Source organism: Poecilia latipinna, unplaced genomic scaffold, assembly GCF_001443285.1.
Source record: "Poecilia latipinna isolate Pla-1442-1.1 unplaced genomic scaffold, P_latipinna-1.0 Scaffold138, whole genome shotgun sequence".
NCBI classification, from domain to species: Eukaryota; Metazoa; Chordata; class Actinopteri; order Cyprinodontiformes; family Poeciliidae; genus Poecilia; species Poecilia latipinna.
The window spans coordinates 312,383-334,640 of record NW_015112754.1 but is presented as its reverse complement, the minus strand read 5'-3'; the positions used below and the strand labels follow the sequence as shown (position 1 = coordinate 334,640).

Below are 22,258 nucleotides of genomic sequence, written 5' to 3'. Positions count from 1 at the left end.
TTGCAAAACATAACTTTTCATTAAAGTGTTTCCAATCAAAGTACTGTTTCCTGCCTGTCTGCAGTTAAATAAATGTCTTTACCTTAAAAATCACAAGATTCAACTTTTATAAGACAGGAAATATATTATCAAATATCTCTAAGTAGCCTTTTGAAAAATATCCTTTGCATTCTCTGAATTTCCACACAAAAGAGAAAATCACTAGAAGTTTGTAATTTTCTGAAAATCTTCAGGGTTCTTATAGAATATAGCAAACTTTATGTAGGCACTGTGATGAATATTTGATGTTAGAGTAGATATATCTCTGACCGTGGAGCAAATTGCTCTTACTCTCTATGCGGTCACCATTCATTGACCATATGATGGAGGGTTTGGGTGTGCCGCTGGCCCTGCAGGTCAGCGCTCCATTCTCTCCTGGAGCCAGAACAAGATTCTTTGGAGGCCCACTGATCCAATAAGGCGCAGCTGCAAGGAGTACAGAGCGGAGAATTAATTACCGAACAGACAATCCTGATAGCATCTGTGCATAAATCAATTAGGAGAGGAAGGTAGAGGAAGAAGGAGAGAGAAAAGGCAGGGAACAGCAGATGCAGACACACCTTTGACCTCGACGGTGATGATGTGGTGCGCAGAGCCGAGCTGGTTCTTGGCTGTGCAGCTGTAATCTCCCTCATCCGACTCAGACACGTTCACAATCTGCAGGGTCTTGTTGAAGTCAAGGAAGGACGTGCGCCTGCTGGGTAGGTCTCCGCTCACTTTGGTCCAGGATACCTCAGGGGTGGGCCTGGATTTAAGAGCTGTGATAAAGCAGGCGGCTTCTCGAGGCGCTGAGACATTTAATTCTGGCGCATTCTCCGACTTACAGTCCTTCGGCAATGCACTCCATCTTCAGTACGTGTCCCCTCAGCACCATCTTGTAGCTTGAGTGGCCAGATGGGATGAGGAAGGTTGGCTTCCTATCATCCACTGGGGCCTCTGCAGTTACACACACAGATATACCGAGTCAAAAATGAGAAAAAAAAAAAAAAAAAAACTCTCTTTGGCATCAGCCAAGAATAAAGAGAGGAACTGAGGCAATCCTTGCCCTTCATGTTCTCTAAGCCTCCACATTTCAATACTGTGGTGTAATCAAACCATCTGCACACAAATACTCATGTTTTATTGGTAAATATGGCCTTTTTTTCGGGTTCTTTATTACGTCTGTTGAAGGTGTTTATAGGCAAAAAAGAAAAAAAATTCATAACCATGTAAACTAATGTCGAAAATTTACTTAGTGTAAAATAAACGTATAATAGAATCTGTCAGTTACCAAGATTGCTTTAAAGAAAATAAGTAAATTAAAACAGATTTAGCATTTACACCATTCAAAGAGTTTACACTATTTATAAGCAAGTGAAATAAGGTTGAAATAATATCAATAGAATGATAAAAAAGTTTGAATTAAATCAGAAATGAGAGAATGAAAAGGCTTAGTGGAAACATTTTAGCAGCAGGATTAGCTAAAGAAAGGCTGAGCGCTCTCACTTTTGCCACAGATCCTCTATGAAGTAGTAAGTAAATATCAGCCACCCATGTGTAGAGTTTAGGGCTGAAACGTTTCCTCGAGCGATTCGAGGACCTCGATTCCGCCCCGATCATTATTTGTGGAGGTCAGCGCTTTGACTTCCGCCTATGAGTTGTTGTGACGTGCTAGCAGCATGGTGGTGAATTGTGCAGCGCTTTGTGAGGGTTTGGGGACAAATAAGAATTGTTGAATTTTGTGCTGTCGGATCCGCGTCGTCACGGTTTTGGAGCGAATGGTAGGAATAAGAGAGAGAGAGAGAGAGAGAGAGAGAGAGAGAGAGAGAGAGAGAGAGAGAGAGAGAAAGAGAGAGAAAGAGATCCGATTCCTCAATTAATCGTAAAAATATTCTATAGAGTACTCGATTACTAAAATATTATTTTATAACAGCCCTAGTAGCATTACCATAAAATGGTGTTAATGGTAATGTTTTTTTACATCAGTGGAGTGCACCTCCTCACAAATCCACAGAACAAAAGAAAGACTTTCAGCTGCTTCCATTCACTGTCAGAAATGTTTTACAAAAAATAAACTAAATGGCTCTGTTCTGGTGACAGATGATTTGAAAAACGCGAGTGTCAGGAGTAAGAATGCTTCTCTGAAGTGAGTGTTTCCAGATTTTGAGTTTTCTGAATTACAGTCATTCACCACCATGGTGAGTCACAGATGAAACCATTTTAAAGGGTAGGTTGCTACTCTGTTAGGTCTATAAACTGATCCCCTCTCAGACAGCATTTATCCTTCTCCTTGCTATACAAATCACTGCATTCCAATTATGAACACACATTCCAATTTCAGACATTGCTACCACTATTTCCATAGTGGTCAAATATTGTGTTCTGCAAAGACAGAGTGCAAAGTTCCTGAGATCATGTTTTCTCACTCATGGTGCCAATTTTCAACATATTTCTTGATTTCAGATAGAGTTACAAGTTCAAACTATTGAAAAGCAAATTGCATAAATGTTGAAGTTCAGACTAAAGTGAAATCAGCATGCAGCTGTAGCTGAAGGAAATCAAAGGAAAGGTAGATTTGAAATGGGGTTCAAAGCAGGAGTGCCTTTTAGGGTTGAGGAGGGTGAGTGTTAGTGAGGAAGCTACAGCTTTGAGCTCTACTTTAAGAATAACCACAAGGTGGCGCTAGATCTCACCCTGGAAGAAACCAGCGAACCTCTGAAATAAAAAAAAAAGCCCCCAAGGATGAATGGGTTGAAGGGTTGGTGTTAGTGGGTGCAAAGCGAGAGTCTGGAGCTCTGGGTTGGGAGGAACTAAACACCGGAGGGTGCCAAAAACTCACCATTTAATAACTCAGTGTCATTATAATAATCTGCCACTGTTTCATTGATTGCATCCACTGTAACACAACAAACAAAACAAAACAAAAGAAATCACACATGCAACAATTTTTAAATCACGACAATTACAAAAACATGTTTGCACATCTTTTTTCTAACAGAGAGCAATATGAAAACGAACATTAAAAAAAAAAACTTGAAATATTTATATGGGAGATGATCGCCAGAATATGTAATGCAGTGTCTCTCATGATGTCAGCTGTAAAGGTTAAAACGATGAGAGCAGTCTTTGTTGTTGGAGGAGAAAGTGTATAGAGGAAAACGTCACAGTAAAAAGCTGCTTAGCAGAGAGCTTAGAGAACAACCAGAACTCAGACAATATGTCTTTTGAGTCAGATGACAGTAGCATCTCCGAGGATCGGATCTGTGATGGGAAGCAGGGTTTCCCTCCCACGCCGCCATCCTGGCACATACTGTCCTGCTGAAAAATAACCGCCTCTTGTGCACGTGCATTACACAAACACTGTTGTCCTTTTTGTTTTGTTTTTTCCCAGTCATGCAAATCTTAATCACATCTTTAAATCTGAGAACCACAGACGGGGGGAGAGACTTACGGTTGAGCACTTTGACAGTGATGGGCTGTTTCTGCTGGATGGTTTGCGTGTGTGTGAAGCGAGCGTAGCAGATGTAGTCGTTCCTGGAATCCCCACTGAGAACGTTGGAGAAGTACAGGTCACCATTCAACGACTGGGACACCCTCTTGCTCTGAGGTAACTTCTGGAAGTCTGAGAAAATGATATAAATATACATCAGTTATAACTTCAGGAAGTATGCACTAAATAAATCCCTCAGGGCTGAACTTTAGGACCCCTATTCTCATTTCTACGTACATTTTGAATTTCACCAGTTTGGATATGATATTCAGTTCAATTTAGCACAACTTAAGTTCCTGGTCCATATGCAAAAAAAAAAAGAAAAAAAAAAGCTATTAATATTAGCAACTAGCAGAGTTAACTACGCTCTGTAAAATTAACATTTTTGAAGTTGTTGAAACTGAAATGGTGACATTTCAAAAGCATTTTGGCATCACTGATCTCCCAAAATTGTGTTTTTTTTACATGTTTCCTGTACATTTCACAGTCTTTGTGACAATTTTTTTTTTCTTGACATGGATGTTGATCTATAATGGTAAGTACACCAGCTCTGCACCATACCTACAACAATTACAAACAAAACCCACTTTAAGCCAAAAAAATTCCAAACATATCAAAATGAATGGCATCAACTCACTATTGTCCATCCAGAATATGATGGGAGGTGGAAGTCCTGCTGGAGGTCGGCATGGCAGCACCAAGGAAACACCCTCCCGGACCACGATTGGTTTGTTTTTCTCCTTTGACCACAAGGGGGACTCTGAATTGATTGAAAATGGACATGCAACATGACAGGTTGAGTATCGTCACAATTTGCACATAAAATGCCGGCTAAAAAAGCAACAAGGAAAGATGAGAGGATGATGTCTAAATAGTGGAAAAGCTAAGAGGAAAAATACAACGGGGCATTTCAATCTATAAACTAACATGCATTTTCTCAACTTGCAAGCTTTACCTTCGATAAGCCGTCTTAGGAAGAAAAACGCAACTTAATTTACAGAAAAGAAAAGAAAGGAGGACATGATCCAGAATGTTTCATGAATTTAATGCTTGAAATGAAAGACAAGAAAATGGCTTAAACGAAACGAAGCAGGACACCACGCTTACTTGACTGTCTGACGACGATATTGTTGGACACAGCAGATCCGTGTTTGTTCCTTGCCGTGCACTGAAACACTCCCTCGTAATGTTCAGGTCTTGCTCTGGTGATGTCCACCACCAGAGTCCCGGAGTGAGGCCTCATGGTGACGCTTTCGTCCTGCTCGACGTCAAAGTGGCTCCCATTTCTCGTCCAGGAGAAGCTGGTGAGGAAAAACCAGTGCAGTTTTTATGAATGAATGGATGATTAGATGAATAGGACTGCCTTTCCAATGAGGCGCAATCAGTAACACCTAAATCACAATCACTACTATCTACCAAAATAAAATTAAAATAAATAGAAAATAGGTACCATTATCCAAAATACAGCCTTTAACGTTAAAGTTATAAATTAAATATTACACATAAGGGCCATAAAAAACTATTTGTCTCCAGTTTAGTTATTAAAAGGTGCAGGAATAGGGTCATATTTAGGGGGTACTTATGCCAGGTTTCTACTGGCACCTCCATGGCTAAAAAGTGTGATATACTTAAAAAATTTTTGTTAAAATTAATTCAAAAGGAAAGAAAATTTTGAACATGACATAACATTTATTTATTTGGATATTTATGGATCTAAATATTTAACACTCGTGCCCTAAGCATCAATGAAACTATAAAGGTAAAGCAGAGATGAAATGTTGAATGTAGGTGAAGTTTAAGGCATTCAGTCACTTCTAACTTTTGTCTCCAACCCATTTTACTGGTAAGTATATAAAGGTAACAGTATGGGTGTTATCTTTGGTTTATGTGAGTGAAGATTTTGTCATCAGACATGTTTCATCAAATCAAAATTTTATCAGAGAGCTTGAAGTGCAATTTGAGTGGCCGTAGCTACAGACGTGGTGTCAATAGAGAAATTATCCAATCAAAAATTCAGCTTCATTTAATTTGCTGACAATGAAAAGAGGGAAATATGTGATTGTCATGTTTATTGACACTAAATAACACAACATGACAGGTTTAAGCAAAGAGGTAAATAAGCTATTGAAGATCAGGCTGAAAAAAATAAATGACATAATCAGTCTGCTAATCAGCACACATATGATGAATAAATGAGAACTGGTTCATGTTGTGACTTTGGGATTATTTTAAGTTGTTGAAGTAGTGAACTATGAACATGAACTCATTTGGTTTTAACTTGTGGAAACCAAACGTAAAACATCAGTGTCTAAATTGACACAGTGTCTAAATTGAAAAACAAGAAAATAAAACTCCTCAGCCCCTGCTTTTGGTTTGCCTTCTTAAAATCACCACAGCCTAAGGAACAAGAACTAAGGAACAGAAAAAAATGCATAAATGTTTGTGTAAGAGGCAGTAGAGCATTTGCAGCTATCAGAAGCCTTAGTAACAATTAGCCTGCGGCAAGGGCAGCATCCTTACAAATAAATTGAGGTGGAATAAAATTAAAAAATATACATATTTGAGCTTGAACTGTTTACGTCTGAGAGCTAAAGGAGTATTTACACTTCTTGAATTTTAAACTACACTTGGCTTTTTCCTACCTGGGATGCGGCTTCCCCTTCGCCTCACAGTGAATTATAATATTCTCTCGAGGATCCACGATGTAGTCCTTTGGGGACTGGTGAGTTATTGTTGGAGGCTGTGCCACTACATGGAGATCAGAAAGAAGGGAAATGTTTAACCATGACCTTTGCTGCTTAATCTGAAGCCGTTTTTCTTCTTGTGCGTCGACCACACAAGCAGTCATTACCAAACACACTGAAACTGACCAAAGTGTCCAAAACCACACAGGGGCTTGTGCTGGCATACACACAAAAAGCTGTCTTTATCTGTGCAATGGCAAAAATAAAAAAATTCACAAAAGCATGCAGAACACCAAAATGCGTTTCTCTTTAGTGATGCTTACTGAATTCCTGTCACTGCTGCGGAGACAACTAAAGGACTATGACAAAACAAATAACTGAAAAAGTCATGCTGTGTGTGGCCTTTTTCTATGTAAAATGTTCCACATCTGTAGAAACACACAAAACAAAAGAAAACAAGCACAGAAATAAATGCATGCAAAATTTCACTCCAAATCACACTCCAAACTTTCTAATATAAACTAGGCATAAATTTTGAGCAGTTTGAAAACAAAGCAAATCCTCAAAATGTGGACAGAGAAAAAAAACGGCAAACTTATTAATAGCAAAGCATTTATTCGTGACTTACATCCTGGAAGAACTTTTGTGGGTTCCCCCAATGAATCAGCGAACAAGAAAAGCAATTTGACAGTAAAGAGATACAGACATTAGTGATTAGAGGAAAAAAAAGGATGTCCCATGGTAGGACAAGGGCCGTCTGTGATGGTCACATTTCCAACCAGATATATTGGAAACAAAACCTGTCTTAACCTGAAGGGCTGAAAATCATTTTGCATTTTTGTTTTTCATGTGAGTTAACACGTTGACATACACAGAAAAAAGGTCAAATAAAAAAAAAATGATCGAAAAACACCTTACTGCTACTTTAATGCAATTCTGTTGAAAAAATGTAATGGAGTTTTCCATAAAAACCTAAAAAATAAATAGGTTCTTTAACATGTTTAGCCTAAGACACGACGAGCGATTGTTGAAGGATGCAGACCCCTGGTTTAGACCCTAAGCATTTCCCTGGTTTTGTGGTGTGATGTGTTCCCTTACGGTCTAGTGGGACCTCTAGAGCAGAGGCAAGGTGTCCGAGGATCAACACCAGCAGCGCTGCTTCCAAACTCCTCATCTCCATCGTCATCATTAAGGGTCGCTGTGGTCTGCCCTTGCCCCTCCGCTGCTCAATCACAGACTGAGGGCACTTCCACAACTGCAAGGCGAAAAAGAAAAGTAGAGAAAGAAAATCTCAGACCTCAAATGAAAGCTAAGGATTTCACAGCACATCCAGTGACAGAAGCTATTAATCATAACACCAAGTTTGTCCTGCTCTGCATCCACGGGAGGGTCAGAGGTGGAACAAGCGAGCTAGTTACATGCACTGACTCTGTGGTTTCAGATCGATGTCTCTTGGTGTGCGCAGTGTTTTGCTGGGGGCTATCTTTTTGATGTAGAGCATTCCAATAGGGATCGACAGGAAGCCGCGTGGGCTCATCTCGCTGCACTCATCACGCTGCGCCATTAGGGCTTCGCCTCTGCTTCGATTTCCAAATGCCGGCGGATGGCACGGCCAAAGTTCAGAACAGGGGGGCATGCTTTTCATTCCAACACATTTCACCCTCAGTTTTATCAATGTGAGCGACTGGCAGATTAGGCTTGAGGCAAATTGATCTGCGGCGAGGTCATATTTCTGACACTGGACCATCAGTCTTTCGCGAGACAGCAGCTGCAGCAGCAAATGTCAGGTACGACTGTTTGATAGCTGTTTAATGGAGACAGATGGCGCGGATACCACAGGTTCAGCTGGAGTGACTGGTCTGAATTTCTTTTAAACAAAGCAATGAGAGATTCATTAATCATTATTTACACAAATTTCTTTCAACACAACCTTTCGGCAAGATGATACATTTACTGTAACTATGGAGGAAAACAACAGCAACACTGATGTTTTCTCTATGTTTCTTATTGCTAGCAGACAGACGCGGTGTTAAGATGTCACATTAGCTTTCAATAAATGCTATTGTTCTTTGAGACAAAGCAAAAAAAAAAACGAATAACAGCAAAACACACACAAAAAATAAGAGAATGAATAGAAGAGTGTGAAACAAGCTTTGGTAACAAGTAGGCACTAAAGTAGACCTGACTGCACTCGTGTTGACTTTAGTCTCTGTGGCTACAATTTAACTGGATAAAAAATAAAAAGATTAATTTTCTATCTTTTAATGAAAGTGATAAAACCAGTTTTTTTTTATCTTTCCCTCCTGCATGTCTCACCCAAGGCAGCCCAATACTGAAATGTTACAGCTTTAATTACAGCACAGACACACTCATTTTCTGAGCTATTATAAAAGCACGACAGAGAAATTGGTTGGTGACCAGGACTAAATGATTTTCAACCGAATGGACTTTATCTGTGATCGGCTGGTCGGGAATTAGAAAATTCCCGTAATCTGTGAATGTATCATACTTAAGCTCTATGGGACGGAGCTGACAACAACTCGCTTCAATTTCGACTCAAAGTCAGAAAGTTTCAATGTTACTGAGGTGTTTAACAGTAAAGTCGGAGGAAGAAGAGACACGTAAGAAGCTAAGTGGAAGGAAACTGTAATACTCAGTTAATCCCCAAATTATTCACACCTCTGGCAGATTTAGGTTTAAAGTGAGGTTTCAAATTTACCACCATGTTGCTTCTGACCTGAAGTGGTATTAACATCGGGCAATGTTCAAGTCAATCCAGAACTAAATCAGATAGAGTCATTGGAAGGGACTGAGGATTAGTGTGATGGCAAGGAAGGCGTCAAACCTGAAAGACTTGGATTTAAAGGGATATTTTTACATTTTTTCACTGATTATGGAAAAGGGTGAAACAATTACATAATAACATCTTTTTCCATTCAATTGTAAATACAACAAAGAAAAAATTCAACATCGATTCTCTTTTTATGATGTGGTTTTATGATGTTATCTTTTGAGAGCTGCTCATCTCATGTACTATTAGAAAAACAAAATTTTCCAAAGACATTCTTAGCCTTGGACTGAACTGTATGAGGACATGTTTGCAATTTATTCAGACTGCGAAAGAGAGCAAGAATTTCAGCAGATAGCAGGAAGGGTGAAATGGGTGCAGCAGGTTGTTTTGTTCTTTGAACACACTGAATGTGTCATGAAACTTGCAGCATTTTGGAAATCTGATTTGAGGCAAGGATCAATAGTTGCAGCTCTTTTAGCAACACTTGCATTTGCGCTGACAAATAGGTGGAATAGATTAGTAGTTTAAAACGTGAACTCAATTAGTCCTTGCTTTTAAGGCTGAACAAATATATTTTGAATGCTGGTTTTACATCTTCTAATATCATAGCTACTGAAAGTTAATCATCAGTTCAAAGCTTTAGAAAAACCAGAGATAGGAAATTGGCTATCAAATTTTGAACAGTACATCTCTAATTTTATTCAATGCTATTGCAGGGAGCTCATCAGTATTTTGTCTGAGTAAGGGCGCTGTTCTCAGATGAGAATAAAGAAACCACCTAAAAAGGAGTCATTTTCTATCTTTTAATGACTGCAGAGAGACCTGTTTTTAATCTTTCCTTCCTGCATGTCGCACCCAAGGCATTCACTAGTCTGGTATTAAAATGTCACAGCTTCAATTAGAGCTCGGGCAGGCTCATTTTCTCAACTACCACAAAAGCACATTAGCAAATTTTGGATTTTAATGATGGTTACAACATGAAAGAATCTAATAGAGCCTTTTAGAGGCAGAGCTGTAGATGTGTGTAGCTGTCTTGCCCCCCGGGTTGACAGAACAAGGTTTTAGATGAGGATCTGGTGGAAGTTGTGTCTGGTACCAGAGGCTAAACAGCAAGTCAGTCAGACCCGGATTTGGGAATGGTCCTCCCCGGGGAGCGAATGTGCTCGTTAGCGCTGCCCCAGGATCGTGATACAGTTATGGCCCCCAAAGCTGGTGTCTGGTAACTTGTTACCTTGGGCTTCCACTACAACTCTCTTGGGAAGCTGCGTATTATTCGCCTGGCTCAGCCAATCACAACGCTGCGTTCACAAAAAGGTAGGTCTGGCTTGGGATTTCACACACAAAGATAAGGGGCAGCTTTTCTTCCAGCCCCTTTTGAAGGCTGCAGGCAACGTTGCACAGCCTGAATACACTCCACCCTTCAATATTTATTTTCAACGTACCGTGAGAAAGTTAAAATCAGAGGTGATTTACAAATATTTCATTAGTGAAGATGGTTAAAAGTCTGGCTGGGATGTGAGCAATCATTTCCGTAAAAATTAAATAAAAAAACAAGAAAATCTGCTGGTTCCTGGAATGAAAAGTAGTCAGAGGAAGCATGAAAGTTGTAGGAAGCTTTTTAAAAGAAACATGCATTTTCTGTCAAGACATATCTACAGTTCATTCAGGCTGCGAAAGAGCGAGAGAGAGCATATCTTTCATCATATAGCAAGGTTGAACAGATGTAGCAAAGTTGCTGTGTTTTAACTCTGCTCGCTATTGAACATGCTGGATTTGCAAACATCAGCAGCCTGTTTAAAACCCAAAGGTTTCAGTGAGGATGTACTTTCTCAAAGGAACAGACAAAAAGAAGTAGAATAAAGAAGTTTAAAATATTGGTTTGGCCACATAACTTTAGTTTATGATCTCATTAAAGCTGCACCATATTAGGAAAACACCCAATAAAGACATTGTTAGTTTATGTAGAAGTGGCAGTATTAGTAGCGCCCACATTTTGCTTAGTTTTCTTTTGTTTTCCATCGTCACAATTCCCTACCACTGCCATTAAGTACTTAAGCCACCCACATCGGTTTTATGTTCGGGTATCAAGGGCAATGAGAGTAAATTCACATTCATCCACATTCAGCTTAAATATAATAGCCCCGAAAATATCATCAAAGATTTGCGATTGGGATATTAAACCCATTGCACCTGCATGTAGATTTGATACATAGTGATAAATTGGAAATCAGAATTGGCAACAAAAAATCAGCCACAATAACTTATGTGTCGAATCCTAAAACACCTCAAGCTTATCTGAAATGGAGCCAGCACTCTGTCCAGGATTCATTTCCCAATTTAATGAGGTGTAGCAGCTCAGCTCCAGCCGGTCAGCATGTTTTAGTCTTCATGTGCAGAGTCTGTACTTCCAGGAGTGTGTGACTGTCCGCGTACGGTTTGTGTGTGTGTGATATAATTATCCCTGTGAGCTGCAGTGATACGGAGCCAACCATTCACATCCCTGTCACAGCAGGACAGCAGTGGAAATTCTAGTGGGGCTCTTAAGACCAACAGAGCAGCCAGAAGAAAAAGAGCCCGACTTTACGCTGTTCACATGAAATTATAAAGGATTCATGTTGTTAATTCTTACACCTTCACTCCACCAATATGGTTTGCAGCAAGTTAGAGCAAGACAAAAAGACAAAAGCTAAATACATGCTTCTTAAAGGAGACACAAATATCCTCCTCTATTGTTAAAACCTCAGAAGCATCCCTTGCTGACAGACAGGAAAGCCAAAGTCAATAAAGCTCTTGCTGAGGCCCAGATAAATCTAAAGTACTGTTCAGGGTGGTGTGCCAAAATCTGTCAGGCGACTGATAAAATCGAACAGGAAATGGCCTCTTAGAACGAAGCATGATAGGTTAGTAACGACAGATTCGCTGATGTTTTTTTAAAAGCTATCTATCAAATAGATTAGGCTGAGGTTGATAAACCCAGCTATTATGTCACTTGGAAAGCTCAATATAGTGAAAACAAGAAGGTAACTTTAACAGAGTCCAGGCCAAAGTCTGCACACACAGTGCCTTTATAAACTTTTCTGTCAAAAAATCATTTTTTTAACAGCTAGATGCTCCTAACAATGAACTTTTGCTACTTAAGTTTATTAAAGTGGAAACTGTCTCTTTCCAAAGCTTCTTTTTCCACTTGAGTGAATGAAACAAGGATATTTTTTTTGTTTTGATTTTTGTTTTTTTTTTACTCATCACAGATGCTGTTTTGCTTTCAGATCCCACACATGCATGCACCGCGTTTTAAGAACACAGCTTCTGGGACTAATTAGCATTGAACGCTTACAGTTTTTACTGTTTGTGAATTGCTTTGGTATTCATTTCATTTCCAATAAACCTAGTTATCCTTTAGATAAATCTGCACATTGCACTGTTTTTTAAAGAAGAAGCTTGGGTTTAAACTCAGTCACTTGAGTCATTTGCACTTGAGGTTCACAGAAGCAGATCACACTGATTTACTATTAAATTTCTTAGCTAGTTTAAAACAGGGACATCTTGATCCAATGTTAAACATTGACTCAGGGTTTGCTATTTGGGACGAGATGGAGTGGGAGATTAACATTTCAATAAAATAAATCTCTTAGAAAGGTTTTCTACACCTTTCAATTGATTATCAAGTTAAGGCAGGTTTGAAGAATAGAATAAGTAAAATTTGACTGATAAGTGCAGATATGCATTTTTTGGGGGGGTTGAGTTGAATTAATATTAACCATGATGAAATTGAATTAACTATGCTGAAGCAGCATACTGAGGCTGACCTTCAGAAACTTTGGTTTGGAAGGTCAGACCAAAGTTTGACCTTCCAAAAGGTCAAACTTTGACCTCAATGAAGATCTTTACAATCTTCATTGTAAAGAAGGAAGATTGTTCTTTGTCGGTAACTGATTCATGACACTAATGAAATGTAGTTTGTTATTTTACTTAACTTGCAGCTATACAAGCATGATCATATTTTGCTTAACTTCAGATTAGCCTAATATTTGTAATGACGCAGACCTTTTGCTATCAGGTACCAAAAAAAAAAAAAAAAAAAAAAAAAAAGTTCAAAATAGGAATCAGGAATTGAATGGAAAAGCTGCAGGATTAAAATCTAAACATGTTCATAATTTACAAACCGACACGATCTGCAGGTAAACCTAAGTAACACTCAGCAACCACAAACCTAATCATAATTAATGTCAGATAACTGAAATACCGCCATGTTCATTACTGTACAGTGCTGTGAGAACACCTTCATACAGGCCTGACTTATTCTGCCAGTGAAGGAAACACTCCCTTTCAGCTGCCTGGCCTCTCATTCCACCGGCCTCTTCAATTACTCCATTGTCATTTCGCCACAGCCAACTACTTCAACATCCCAAAACTAATTGGTTTTGTGCACACGTCTCAAAAGTACACACACAGACTCAGAGCGGTAGGACTCGTTTGAGCACACAAACGGAGGTGTCAGGGGCTCAAGGACTGAGAATGAAAGTGTAAATGAAAAGCAGTCATCAGGGAAAAGTCCCAACTCTGATCCTGCAAGAGCACACGGCTAATACAATACATCTGTGCTATATGCTAACCTCTAGCAAAGATGCCGCCATTATCTGCGCCACACAGCAAGTGACGCAACCTTGACAGAATTACTGCTGTTGCATCAAATTTAACATCTCTGATTTAAAAAAAGAAAAGCGTGACATTCTCTCATGCCTGGCATCCTAATTAACTCCCATAATCAGCACTATTGATGGCTCCTGCAATCAGAGTTTGTGAAGCTTGATATGGCCTTAATGGAGCAGCAGGGATCCCCTGCAGGCGTCTGAATGGGGAGGTTATAATGACAAGAATGGCTTCATATACGCTGGAAAGTGAAGAGGAGAAAATGGAAACGCCTGGAAGAGTTTGTTTTTTCTGAGGATGTGCCTATTCATGCCAAGTAGCGCATACAGTTGTCTGTGCCATTAAGCAGCCAAGAGGAAGAGGAAGGTTTCTCAAAATGTTTGGCTCTGGAAGGTTCTTTGCTGATCATGAAACAAACAAAAACAGGTGGAGAAATGTATGCTGAGGTTTTGTTTTTGAGCAGGATTGTGAATTACGGTGGAGGACGCAAGAGGCTTGGCATTCATTGGCTCTCGCACGCCCTTCTTTGAGCCACTGCTTGATCACAATAGAAATTCCACAAGCTGGCTTCGGCGCGGGTTTCCCCTAATCTTCTCATTAGCCTTTATAATTGGGAAACCATATGCAAATAATTGGTGTGGTTAACATATGAACTGGCATCCTGTTGTTCGGGGCAGACCTCGCAGTTCAGAAATGAAACCGGGCCTTTTATCTGCACTGTACAATGCGAGACAATGAGACATCAGCCATTGGCTCCTCTTTAAATACTGTACTTTGTTTCTGTTCTCCTCTTTCAGCTTTTTCATTTTAGGTGAACAAAGCAGTTCAAAGCAGCAAGGGCTTTTATGTAAAGAGATCCCATACACTTTGTTTGTACATCAAAGCTTTTGTCTGAGAACAACATGATCAGCATTTAATTTTTGCCCGTGATGTGGGCTCCATCAGTCAAAATCCAATATGCACTTTGATGATAATAAAAGCTTCCCAAGCCTTTAACAAGCAGTAAAAAAAAATAATAATAATTTTTCTCCCCTGCACACACAGATGTATTAAGAATGGTAGAGTTCTGGTGGAAGAGGTATTGCAGGCACACAACCGTATACTTGCTGCGAGCCTTTAAGGCAAGGCAACCATAATTTATGCGTCACTATTTCTTTCCCCAGTATTCTTGCTGCCAATGAAAATTGGCTGTCATCATGGGAACCACATGCTCTAATGTTTTTTTTTTCTTTTTCCAAGCTACTGAAAAACCAAACACGAAGACGATGTGGCATCTTCAAAACCGTCCCACACCGGCTTCGTGGAAGCACTACAGAACCTCCCCAGATTTCGACACAAAACATCTCTTTGACATCTGGTGCTAATGCAACATGTCCGGCAATTTGTTTAGTTCCCCTCCTTTCAGCGCACAGCCCATTGGCATTCACGGAGCTGCCTCCACATACACGGCAACGACACTCCAGGATTTGCTCCCTGTCCCCTGTGTCCAAATGCTAATCAGCAATGGCGCCGGTGCTTCTGAGAGGGTCTCTCTCTTTAGCATGCAGATGGATGCAGCAGCTCTACATGAGATGGTGTTAACAGAGGGATGCTGGCCTGTTCGGCTTCTTGGGAGAAGAGGAATTATGCTTTCATCTTATGATTGGCGGGGAAAAAGATCGTATTATTGCAAAGTAATTTCTTGAGGCTGCACTGACATGCCCACTGAAGTTTTCTGCAATCTGGCTGCCAGAATTGTTTGAAAGTCATCAGGAACTTTCTTATGTTTTGTTTTCAAGTCGCTAGTCATTACTGCCGTTCTGGTGTTGTTGAGCAACAGTTGTCCAGGTTTTCTGAGAGGCGGTGCAATGGATTACAAGACTTCAGCTGTGGATACTTTTATCACACTTGTCAATGCTTCTGAATGTAACAGGTTCAGAGGGTCAGAAACCGACCAGCGTGTGCTGTGTCATAGAAATTAAAAGTGGCCTATTTTTTGACCCTTCCCCATGTCTGTTTCAGTTTATTTTTAACTCTAAGTCCAGTACCTCACGATTTTCAAATAAAGGCTTTTCATTCATGCATGAAAAGGCTGCAAATTTTAAGGAATAAACCTGGTTTTTGTCAGCCTCTAATAGGACACTAACAAAAAAAAACATTTTTAAGTTGGATCTTTAGCCAGTCTGAACTGGGAGCCTATAAGAAAGAGATAATTTATTCTTATTTCTAATCTTGAATCAGAAGCTGTGATATTCTGAATGGTTTCGATGATAACAGTGATTTCTTCACTTTTCTTCTGATTTTTCATCTTCATGAGCTCTCTTCGGGACGCTTTAGCTTCTTAAAAAGTAACATCTACATCAGGCGTGCAGGTAAAAACAGAATAGGTCTGTATATTACAGTTCCACTTATATTGTATTTGAAAGATGAAAAATAGTTTCTGCATCAGAATTATAATTGCCATAGCTGTTAGCTGAAACTTGGCAGTCTCTGCTCGACTAAATGACTTCACAAATTGTGTCTGCTTGAAAGTTTCTCGGGATGAACCACTTATGTTGTCTTTCATTTGACGTCTTTTCTTTTTTGTTTAAGTAAACACTGCAGGTATAGATAGGTCTTGGACAGGGATCAGTAAAAATTAGTTGAAAGCTCAAAGAAAAACTTCAAAAGACCTGAAAGCCTGAGAAACTGCTGGTCAACACAACTTTACAGCTTAAAAGAAAGCAAAGAAGCAAAGCATGAAATGAACAGGGGGAATTTCAGATCCCTTGTTTTTATATCAGTACTGTATGACAGGCTAACTTTGTCTTTCTATCTTTCTTGGTCTTTTAATTCTTTCACTGCCTTGTAATTCAAAACACAGGATGGCTGTGGAACCACTAAGCTAATTAGCCAATACTTTCTTTGCTTTTGTTTTTTATTTCTATGGTATTATTTGGTACGCCCAAAGCTTTTTGCTGGTCATAGTCCATGCATGCTTTCATCTTCTGTATTTGCATAGGCATCCACATTTTGACATTCATCATAGTTTTTCTCACACTAAACCAGAGCACGACATTATGGACAGAGCTCAAGTTTGCTTGCCCTCTCACATGACTGTTATGGGCGAAGCCATTCATATGCTGAGCAGACATTCATTGTGCTAAACAAATGCAGGAGAGTGAGAGGGATACATGGTGACTGGCTTCTTGAATAGCTAAAAGAACTCTCAAAATCCTCTGCACACAACATCGCAAGACACACTTCAGCTCCTGAAATCTAACAATTTCAAAAAATTCTAAAAGTTTACATAAAACTAATCTCCTCTTAGAAAGCATGCAAATCCTTTAAGACAACAGAAAGAAACTTCCATGCATAATTCGCACTCTAATTTGCGATTCATTTCTTTGGTTTTACAGATCGACAAATGGTAGAAAGTGTTTGCAAGCTAAACATAGATACTCCAATCCAATTTTGGCAAGCTGGATGAGTGCAAAATTTCACTCCAAAGGGCACTCTGTATCCATGGCAATTCTAATGCTTTTAGAGCCATAGCCACACACACACAAAAAAAATTCAACTCTGTCACCAAATACACATATATAGAAAGAAGAGGGACAAAGAAACAAAACCATTTTCAGCTAAGGATTAATACAGAACAGAAACTCTTCTGTTGAAATCTGCTTGGTCAAAAAAAAAAAGAAAAAAAGCTCTCTCTACCTCCTCTTCGTCTAACAAAAGAAGTATGATTAAAATCTCAGTTTGGCACCATATCTTTACCGGATGGCTTTCTCTCCATCTGAAAGGTCTCGCCACACAGGGGCCAATATGTGGAGTTTATACTGAGCTTAAAGTCAGGGCGATACAAAAAGAGTCTGTTGCACAGGAAGTGTAGGACATGCTCACCACAGACTCAAGAAAACTAGAAGCTGTGAGGTTTTTGTTACAACTAGACTCCTGCGGGCCATGTCAGTAAAAGAGACGCAACAAAGCTGTCTATGGGAATCATACGAGTTACCAGTGAGTGGGGAAAAAACGTATTTCTAGAACAACACAATTGTATATTGGCTGATGAATTGTGCTGATCCAGCATGTAGGCAATGAATGATTGGCTATTTTAGCTGTCTGCACTTTGTGTTGTTTCAAAAGCTGCAAGCAGCATGAAGTAACCCTGCATGGACAGTGACTGTGGAGTAATTGTGCAAACTGCAACATTTAGTTCACTGGTGAGAAAGTAGTAGCTACTGCTTTACCTGTACAGAACATATATGTTGGCTATTTCAGAACCCAAAATCTTTCTACCAAGATGGCTGATATCACACGGTTAAAGAAGAAATTAGGAACATGCAACGATTTGAATTCCTGACTGTTGAATGTCTTGAAGAAAGTATCAGAAAACAAATATCTGATGTATTTTTCTTTTAATACCATCGACTAGACATTTTTATCATCCTCCACTAGACAATACTGATTTTATTGTCAACAGACATGGCAACCACTGCTCCCAATGCCTCAGAAAGGAAAACAACAATTGGCTGAACCAAAAGTTGCTCCATGATGTCATCCCTTAATTTGCATAACTGCCCATCTGGATTAAAGGTAAAAAAGAGATACAAATCACTGTGAGATTGAAATGAGATGAAATAAGCTTTTGTATTTTTAAATATTTGTTTCTCATACAGTTTAGTTTAGTTCTTTAAATGGTTTTTAACTCTAAGGTCTAATTCGGAACAGACAACAAGCAACAGCAAAACCATTTCTTCCAACAAGCTTCACAATAATAAGTTTTAATTCAACTCAACACCTTATTGCTTCTTTTGTTTGCTTGTTTTTCTCAGCTATTGTTCTTTCCCTCGACAAATCTCCACAGAACATTCTACACTCCTCAGCAAACTTTCTACTGAAGTCTTGCTTCAGAAAAACACACAAGGTGTGACAGTGGAAGTTATTCCCTTGTTGTTGTGGGTGGGGGGGAAAAAGTAAGTGAGAGGCCGCAGGGTTCCTCATGCACACCAGCTACTGTCTGTATTCATGGAAACTTTTGTGTGAAAGTAAAAGAATTAAATCAAAATGGTTTAAAACTTTATACACAGCAGTGATTCTTTTTAATTTGAATATAGTTTAAAGTTATTTGTTTTTAATTCTACGATAATTGTAGGAACCTGGGATAAAACTGGAATTCTGCTTTCAATCTATGTAACATAAAAATTTAAACTTTATAAAAAGCAGAGAGTTTAATCAGCCATCTTGATAGCGAACCCTTTAGTTTCATTAAAAAATATGTATAGTTATTCATAGGTATCCATGGTTTTACCAAGTGTATTATATTGCTTGTGCCCCCACCAGGCTAAGATTACTCATTTAAGTCTTCTTAAAATGTATGCATTTTTTAAGACCTAATAGTTGGTGTTGAGGGCTGCACAGTGGCGCAGTTGGTAGCGCTGTTGCCTTGCAGCAAGAAGATTCTGGGTTCAATTCCCAGCCCCAGTCTTTCTGCATGGAGTTTGCATGTTCTCCCTGTGCATATGTGGGTTTTCTCTGGGTACTCCAGTTTCCTCCCACAGTCCAAAAACATGTCAGGTTAATTGGCCTCTCCAAATTGCCCCTAGGTGTGAGTGTGTATGCATGGTTGTTTGTCTCTGTGTTGCCCTGCGACAGACTGGCGACCTGTCCAGGGTGACCCTGCCTCTCACCAAATGTTAGCTGGAGATGGGCACCAGCACCTCCTGACCCCACTAAGGGACAAGGGTGTAAAGAAAATGGATAGTTGGTGTTCAGGTATTAATCTTCTAATCTTTCAATAACACATAATTATCAAGTGATATTTTCAAATTTCCTGTCAACTTTAAACATCTTTTAACTCGAAAACAAAACAAGCCGCTGGATGAATGACTACCCTACAGCCCCAACCACCAGGCTTAGCAAGGTTTTTGGGGGAAAACTTTGGTATGAAATGGAAGTGAGTTGTAATAAAATGATAACGGGTGAGTGAGGAAACTTATACAGAGTCAGTTGTATGAGAGACTTTGAGTTTTCACTGCAGGCTTTTTGAAAATATACAATACTATTCAAACAATCATAATAAAAAAAATATGTTTGCACAACACCTTAAAATCGGCAATGCGCAATGTTTTCTGTTCTATATGATAAGGAAGTAATTAGATATGTAAATCCTTAAAATTATATAATGAGCTATATCAGTACAAAATGTAATGAATATTATGTATCTGTCCAGATTCCAGCCAAAAAAACAGCTAAATTGCACTAAGTGATGTCAATCAAAATCCAGCTACAAAATCAGAAAAGAAAAGTGACTGCGTGTTCAGACAAGCTGCCACCCGCTCACGGTTCCAGAACATGTAATCTGAAAGTGTCACAAAGCCGAGGAGAAAGTAAGCTGTGAGAAAATCCGCTGCAGGTGGATGGAGCCAGCCAGTTTACAGCTGATGAATGGCACCTCGACATTCACGCCACACAATAGGCCTCTCCTACAGTTCTCTCTTCCTCATCGTCCTCCAACAGCTCCTTCCACTCCACCCCACCTGTGTCTGTGAAAGGTCAGCGTGGAGGAGGGTCTTCACCTCCCCTCCCTCCAGTCCTCCAGACCTATAGCTCCCACTCCACAATCATCCCAAACACTGGAGCCTGGTCCCAGGAAACTCAATCAAAGCGGGCTTCAGAGGACTGGAGACCTCTTAAACCCCTCCATTGTCTCCAGAAGGTCTCGCCACACCGCGGCAGGTCCATATGTAACACTGTAAGAGGAGTTGCTCATTACTGCCTGTCCTGGGTTTTACTTTGTGTCTTTTGTATTCATGCCTGAAAAATCCAGTTGCCCAGCTGGGCCAATAAAAGAGAATACAAGGGTATAGAGAAAAATAAGAGAGAAAAGTAGAAAAAGGCAATTAATTTGCTAGCAGGAGGAATGACAAGATGCATTTGTGGAATCTGAGATTGACCTTCTGATATATATATATATAAACAAGACAAATTGAAACTGTTGTTTGAACTCTGATTTGTCAATATAGGTGTCTTTAAAGGCATTTGTTGCTAATTTCCCCGTCATCCCAGGAGTTAGAGCACTTCCTGACAGACACACCACACCACAATGTGGGTGAATGTCAGAGCAATCCATTATCACATAAAGAAAGCACTATGTAACAGCCCCCTTCTCTTTCTCCTGGCCCCTCCCCAGCTCTTTTCAGATACAGCAGGTGAATACAAATTATTTCCCCTTCGCTGCTTTCCAAAAGGACTCACCATCCAATTTTAGACAAACAATAGTCCTTTCAAACTGTGAGAAAATCAAATTGTAGGTTTTTTTTTTTTTTTACTATTGTCGAAGGAAACAATCAGGAATAATACCAGAAGTGAGAAATGGAAGAGATGGGTTTTTTTCCCCCCTAATATGTTATACATTTGTGTTTTATATCTGCAAATGACATAAATTAGTTTGTACAACTGCTAAATTGCAACAAAGTATTTTAAAAGCCCTGAATCAAATGTTCTCAGCAAGATTAGGTGAAGTGTGTATTTTGTATTTCCTAGAAATGCACTGATAAATCAAAATCTGTCAATTTTAAGATTAATTGGCCTAGACCAGTGAGGGTTCAGTCAGAAAATACCTAAAAGTTACATTAGCAACATATTAAAAAAGACTTAGAAGGCAGAGCATGCTGACCAAATATCTGACTCGGTGCTGGGCGGTTTGCAGGTTTCCTTAGATGTTTAGCCTGATTAAAGGGTCAATTATGCACAATTAAATCCACTTTAGAACCAGGATTCACCCAAATACACAAGAAGAAATGCAGCACGCCACCTATTATGTTAATAATGCGTACCTCCAGCACTGATCCAACCATTTGGGAAAATCTGAAGGAGCTTTGATTATATTAGCTTTAACCTTTACCAGCCTATTTTCAGGAGGGATGTCTTCTCAACAAACACATTTATCTGCTTTACAACTCCAGGTGAAGCAGACAAACCTGAAAAAAAAAGAAAAAACGTCTTCTTCACTTCACATGTCCCTTCCAACGGATTTAGAGGGGACGTAGAAACCTGCGACTGCTGAGCAAAAATGAAACAACAGGGAAAATACTGCCTCCCTTAAGCAGCAAGCAGATGACCCCATTTCATTTGAGCTGACGGATTCATGAAATTAAAGAGGGTTTTGGAGATTAAAGAATAAAACAGGAAATCTCTGGCAGGAAGTAGTTGAAACCAATTGCTGGCGCCTCACCGAGACACGTTCCTGTACGTCTCATGGGTACGAACGATCGAAGAGATTGAGCAAAGCGTTCCCACAAAAAAACAGTCTGTGAAACTCTTTTTGTAAGTTTACACGATAAAGTGTAAAAAAAAAAACACACACACACACACCTGGGACCTAAAGTATAAAAAAAGGCTTCAGGTTGTATCAGCTTTTCTCCAATTTGTCTATCACTGAGACAGTCTGCGCGAGCGGCGGTTTGCCCAGGGGGCGTTGCAGCTCAGACAAACACAGCTCCATCCCTAAGGATCATCTGACCCCATCAGAAGTAATGGCCCCAACACAAACTGCTCCATCAGCCCTCGTAAGTTAAGTAGTGATTCCAGAAAAAAAAAAAAAAAAAAAAAAAAAAAAAAAAAAAAAATAAAAAAAAATAAAAAAATAAAAAATTATAAAAA

The 22,258-nt window shown here is 39.5% G+C and overlaps 1 protein-coding gene across 13 annotated transcripts in view; it reads right to left on the bottom strand.

Annotated features, from left to right (window-relative positions):
* Window positions 1-22,258, bottom strand: part of LOC106945305 (neuronal cell adhesion molecule-like) — a 98,371-nt gene that overhangs the window by 21,287 nt on the left and 54,826 nt on the right. For 9 of the 13 annotated variants that reach the window (XM_015028890.1, XM_015028899.1, XM_015028898.1 and 6 more), the window contains exons 3-12: window positions 7,291-7,447; window positions 6,821-6,832; window positions 6,151-6,256; window positions 4,616-4,809; window positions 4,146-4,268; window positions 3,470-3,640; window positions 2,858-2,914; window positions 864-975; window positions 600-784; window positions 331-465 (exon numbers count right to left, since the gene is read on the bottom strand). In XM_015028890.1, coding sequence (XP_014884376.1) covers window positions 331-465; window positions 600-784; window positions 864-975; window positions 2,858-2,914; window positions 3,470-3,640; window positions 4,146-4,268; window positions 4,616-4,809; window positions 6,151-6,256; window positions 6,821-6,832; window positions 7,291-7,381 — 1,186 coding nt within the window. In that variant the 5' untranslated portion in view covers window positions 7,382-7,447. The remainder of the gene's footprint in view (window positions 1-330; window positions 466-599; window positions 785-863; window positions 976-2,857; window positions 2,915-3,469; window positions 3,641-4,145; window positions 4,269-4,615; window positions 4,810-6,150; window positions 6,257-6,820; window positions 6,833-7,290; window positions 7,448-22,258) is intronic. The other 4 variants (XM_015028892.1, XM_015028903.1, XM_015028895.1 and 1 more) reach the window with 3 other exon arrangements.